Here is a 4,914-nt window from a genome sequence, read left to right on the forward strand (position 1 = left end):
CAATAATATATATATTATTTTAATATTTACAAGTTACAAATAAAGAAAATGATCCTCAAGATGATGAAGATCTAGATGATCCTCAACATGAGGAAGATGATTGAAGACTGAAGTTGGCTTAATTATATTTTGTTTTGTTTTGTTTTTTGGAGATACATATAAGATAATTACAAGTTTATATCCTAGCTTAAATTAATTTCAAACATATATCTTTTTACATTTTTGAGGAGTGACTTTTTTATGTCATTTTGGAGAGTGACATGATATTATTAATATTTTGGAAAATAATGTTATTTACAATTTATAGATTGCTTTTTATTATACTAATATTAATTATGAATGAAATATACAACAAATTCAATCTACATGATTAAAATATAGGAAATAAAGTATATTAAAATTTATACCATTATCCAAATAAATATATTTCCTAAACAAATAGTTCCATCACCATAAAAAAAATCAATATAGTATGTATTAACAATTACAAAATTGTGTATTAAAATAATAGACAACTGGAGTAAAACAATAGGCAACAGTTTTAAATGCAGTCTAAAGCATCTAACAACATTAATGAAAGTGTATAGACAACGGTTATTATTCATTGCGTATAATAAAATTGTAACCTAAAATATTATCATTTCGTGAATAAACCGTTGTGAAGTTTATGCCACAATTTTATTGTTTTTAACCATAATTTTTTTTAATTGTTTTCTAAAATAAAAAAATGTTGTAGTGTAATAAATTGAGATCGATATATAATCCATGTCGAATAATTAATTATTGACGTTCTAGCTTAGGTAGTGTTATTCTAAAAGAAAAGCATAGGTAGGAATTTATTTAAAGATGTTTTAGCTTTGTTATATCGATTAATTTTAAATGTAATACGATCAAATAGAAACTCCTTTACAATTTGATACCTCAATCATTTGTTTAAAATTATATTATTTATTTTAAATAATTAGTATAATAAATCATATCATAATCGAGTATATACATATGTGAAACTTTAAATATTTTTATAAAATGCCCTTAGGTGGATTACTTTGTAACAATAGAATTTTTTTTTTAATATCTGTGGAGTAATTATTATTATTTTTTATTTATAATAAATGAAATTCAAACTTAAAAAAGTACACTAAGTAATTATTTATAATAAATGGAATTCAAACTAAGAAATAAAGTACCAAAAAAATTAAATAAAAATTAAAAATCAAATTCATAACATTCTTAGAACCAAGTTCCACTACGATCTAAGAAAATAACATTTATTATTATAAAATAAAGGAAGTAATATAATGTGTTTGATTGTTGTTGTACGACACACACTACAGCTTAATTAGAGGCACGTAGTAGGTATTAGACAATTTTTTGTCAACAACATTTCTTTCTTCTTTTTTTTGTTGTTGTCAAAAGGTATTAGACATTTCTAATGCCAACGCACTGCTCCATAAGAAAAGATCTACAAGACTATATACCCTATGCAATGCAACGACTACAAAGCCCAAAGGCAGTGGTCCATTACCTTTTCACACAGAGCCAGCCTAGACTGAGGAACCCATTACCCACATGAGTTTAGAACCGTTTGACATTACCGACAAAATAGTCTGCTGCGTATTTTTATGTATACATACTTGGTACACAATATATAATATTATAATGATACATAGCACCAACTTTAATACTTGGTACACTCTCTTAGGATTTGTTGGGGTTTTAAAACGAGCGAACGAAGCAAAGCGAAATAGAACGAAGCGGAGTGAAATGGAATAAAGTTTCTATTTTATACTTTGAAAAATAAATAGTAAAAAATGAATTATAACTTTTTTATTCTTATCTTAAAAAATATTATTACATAAAATTTAAAGATAAACTATCTTTTATGGTATCTGTAAAATATTTACAACAAATAAGATAAAAATTTATATTAAAAATAAAAATATATACACAAGTAATTATTCATAATAATAGATAAATATAATATAGATAAAGATATTATTTATTTCGTCCTGCATCCGCATATATCATATATAATATATATTTTTAATTATATTACTACCATTGCTATTATATATAAATATAAATGTAAACAAATATATATATGTTTTATTATGACTAACAATATTTAAAATACTAATATAAATATATAAATACAATCACAAATGGTATTGATATTTTATGATTTAATATTAAAAAACTTTAAATATTTTTTTAATGTATTAAAAATGATGATATTTTATAATTTAATAATATATTTTAGTTCAAATGCGAGCGACGGATATGATTATGAGTACTTAGTATTTAGACAATATATATAAGAGAATTAAGATTGACACTCATGCGTACATACCTCAGTATGAGTATCTTTTAAAATTGTAGAAACAAATATTATAATGTCATATCCAAATTTTATACTCTCTAGTATTAAATTTATAAAATTCAATTATCTACTCTCGTTTGATTATAATTAAGTGTCTAAAAATTACAAATTTTAATTTAATATTTTAAAATATTAAATACAAATCATCTAATCTTAATCAACAATTATAAATTCCAATTACATGAATACAATTCAAAAAAATCTTAATTTTTTGAAATAAAATATAAATAAGAAGAATATTTATTTTTTTAAAATAAAATATAAATATAAATAATATAAAAAAAAATTACGTATTTAAACTAAATTTAAATTAAATCAAATTTCAGACCAGTAGCTCCTAAATCTACATGAAGCTACTTTCTTTAATTAATTGGCTTACTAATTATTAATTCATAATTTGTACTATGGTACATAACGTTACACACATAAGAGTACCTGAAAATAATACAAGACACAACTTCCCACTATCTCTTGTCCAAATCCTCCAAAAATCTCCATTCTCCAAGTCTAACCTGTTTTTTGTTATTTTCTCTCTCTTTCTCTCTGCCACATATTGGAATACCCTTCTAAACTTGATCCAATTTCCATCAAATAATTTATTTCTCTTGTAACATCATCATAATCATTAATCATGGCTCTTCTGGGTTATTTTGTGCTTTTCCTAGCCCTGACTGGCTCTTCAAGTAAGCAACTAAATTTGGTTGTGTTTGTATCATTGTTCTTACATATAGTTAAACAAGGCTTTTTATCATGAGAATCCAACTCATCACTTTTTATTTTCTTGCTTTTGATTTGATTATGTCACATAATCCTTAAAATGGTTAAATTTATTTTCTTCAAAAAGTTTCCCTTTTTTCCTTTTCTTTTGCTTTTAAATTTTAGATTTTTTTGGTGGTAATTTAATTAAACTATTTTTTATTATTTTTTTGAAGAAAATATTGGAATTTTTATGATCTAAGGTTCTATTAATTAATTAATAATTAATTTTTTTCAATAGGTGGTGCTCTTTACTGTGTGTGTAAAGATGGTGTGGGTGATGCAAGTCTTCAGAAGGCAATAGATTATGCTTGTGGTGCTGGAGCTGATTGTACACCTATTACTCAAAATGGAGCATGTTTTCAACCCAATACTGTGAAGGATCATTGCAATTATGCTGTTAATAGTTATTTTCAGAAAAAGGGTCAAGTTCAGGGAAGCTGTGATTTTTCTGGTTGTGCTACAACTAGTCCAACTCCACCTTCTAGTAAATATCCTCTACTTTCTTGACTCCTTCAATTTTTTGTCTAAAAATCACTTTTTTGTCTAAATAAGTACTGACTTTGTTTCTCTCTTTTTTTGTGATTATCTTTTTTATCTATAGCTGCAGTATCTACTTGTGTTTTTCCCTCAAGGTATGCTTATGATCAATGGATCTTGCTGTTTTGTTTTTATCTATTAATCTAGTGATTTGGCCTAATTAATTCTGAAAGTCAAGGATTTTTTTGTTAATTTTAAGTTGTTGGGTTGGATTTTTACCACAATGTGTTAGACCATATTCCAATTATAGAAAATTATGTTAATTTATGATGTGTTCTGTTTTAGAAATCATCTTTTTATGAAGCCAAGTATGTTTGGGTTTTCTTAAATGTGTTTATTTTTTAGATTTAACTTTGCTTAAGTTTGGCTTGATTTTGTAGGAACATGTATTTTGTTTTTTATATTTTTTCTGTTGCCTTTTTGGTAATACTTTTCAGTTTACATTAGCCAAAAAGCCATTTTCTTTGGGTTGATGTATCCACCTCCACTAGACAAGATTTACATTCAAGCCATGGCATGATTGCTGTTTTGTTCAACATTAGCTGTCATGAGTAGGATGTTTCACACTTTAATTATTATTGTCCTCTTCATATTTTTATTCCTGGATCTGTGATCATATATAATATAATAAAGTAAAGTTAATTCTAATACATAATAAGTAAAAATGTTTCTTGTCTAAAATTTTAAACGTTGGTTAAAATAATCTCTTAAGTTATGACTTATGAGTACTAAAATGTCTCTAATTTTTTTTTTATAAAAGACAAATTTGATTTTTTTTTAATAGACAAATATAAGTGATTAGTTTGTTAGAGGGATGGAGAATTTGTAAGTAGCAATGATCAAAACCTTTGAGCTCCGTAATATTCCTCAGATGTGTCAAATCATGCCAATGAACAATACCTTATTTTTGGGGAAAACTATGTTTAGTGTCAGAGTGAAGTTGTTAGAATCACAATGTTGTTAGAATTACAATGAGTTATTGTGATTTAACAAAAAATGTAACTTGTAGCTTTGCAAAATCACAGTGATATCAAACACAATCTAATTATTAAATTGGTTTATTTTCTCAAGCATGTTGTTGTAGTGAATATGAAAATTATATTTAATTATATAATATTTACAATTAGTATATAGTATTAGTCAATATGAAAATCATATCACTTGTTGATTAGATTTGTCTTCAAAATGCAGCAATACAGGAGGTACAACCACAACACCAACAACCAACACACCAGCAG

The 4,914-nt window shown here is 25.2% G+C and overlaps 1 protein-coding gene across 1 annotated transcript in view; it reads left to right on the plus strand.

The window, feature by feature from the left end:
• Positions 1–2,838: 2,838 nt before the first annotated feature.
• LOC101505178 (PLASMODESMATA CALLOSE-BINDING PROTEIN 2) overlaps positions 2,839–4,914 on the plus strand; it is a 2,592-nt gene continuing 516 nt past the window's right edge. Inside the window, 5 exon segments of the mRNA XM_073365260.1 lie at positions 2,839–3,063; positions 3,378–3,623; positions 3,741–3,771; positions 4,868–4,912; position 4,914. The exon segment at position 4,914 is cut by the window's right edge and continues 516 nt beyond it. Of these exon segments, the coding sequence (XP_073221361.1) occupies positions 3,012–3,063; positions 3,378–3,623; positions 3,741–3,771; positions 4,868–4,912; position 4,914 (375 nt within the window). The 5' untranslated portion in view covers positions 2,839–3,011.

Source organism: Cicer arietinum, chromosome 2, assembly GCF_000331145.2.
Source record: "Cicer arietinum cultivar CDC Frontier isolate Library 1 chromosome 2, Cicar.CDCFrontier_v2.0, whole genome shotgun sequence".
Taxonomy (NCBI): domain Eukaryota; kingdom Viridiplantae; phylum Streptophyta; class Magnoliopsida; order Fabales; family Fabaceae; genus Cicer; species Cicer arietinum.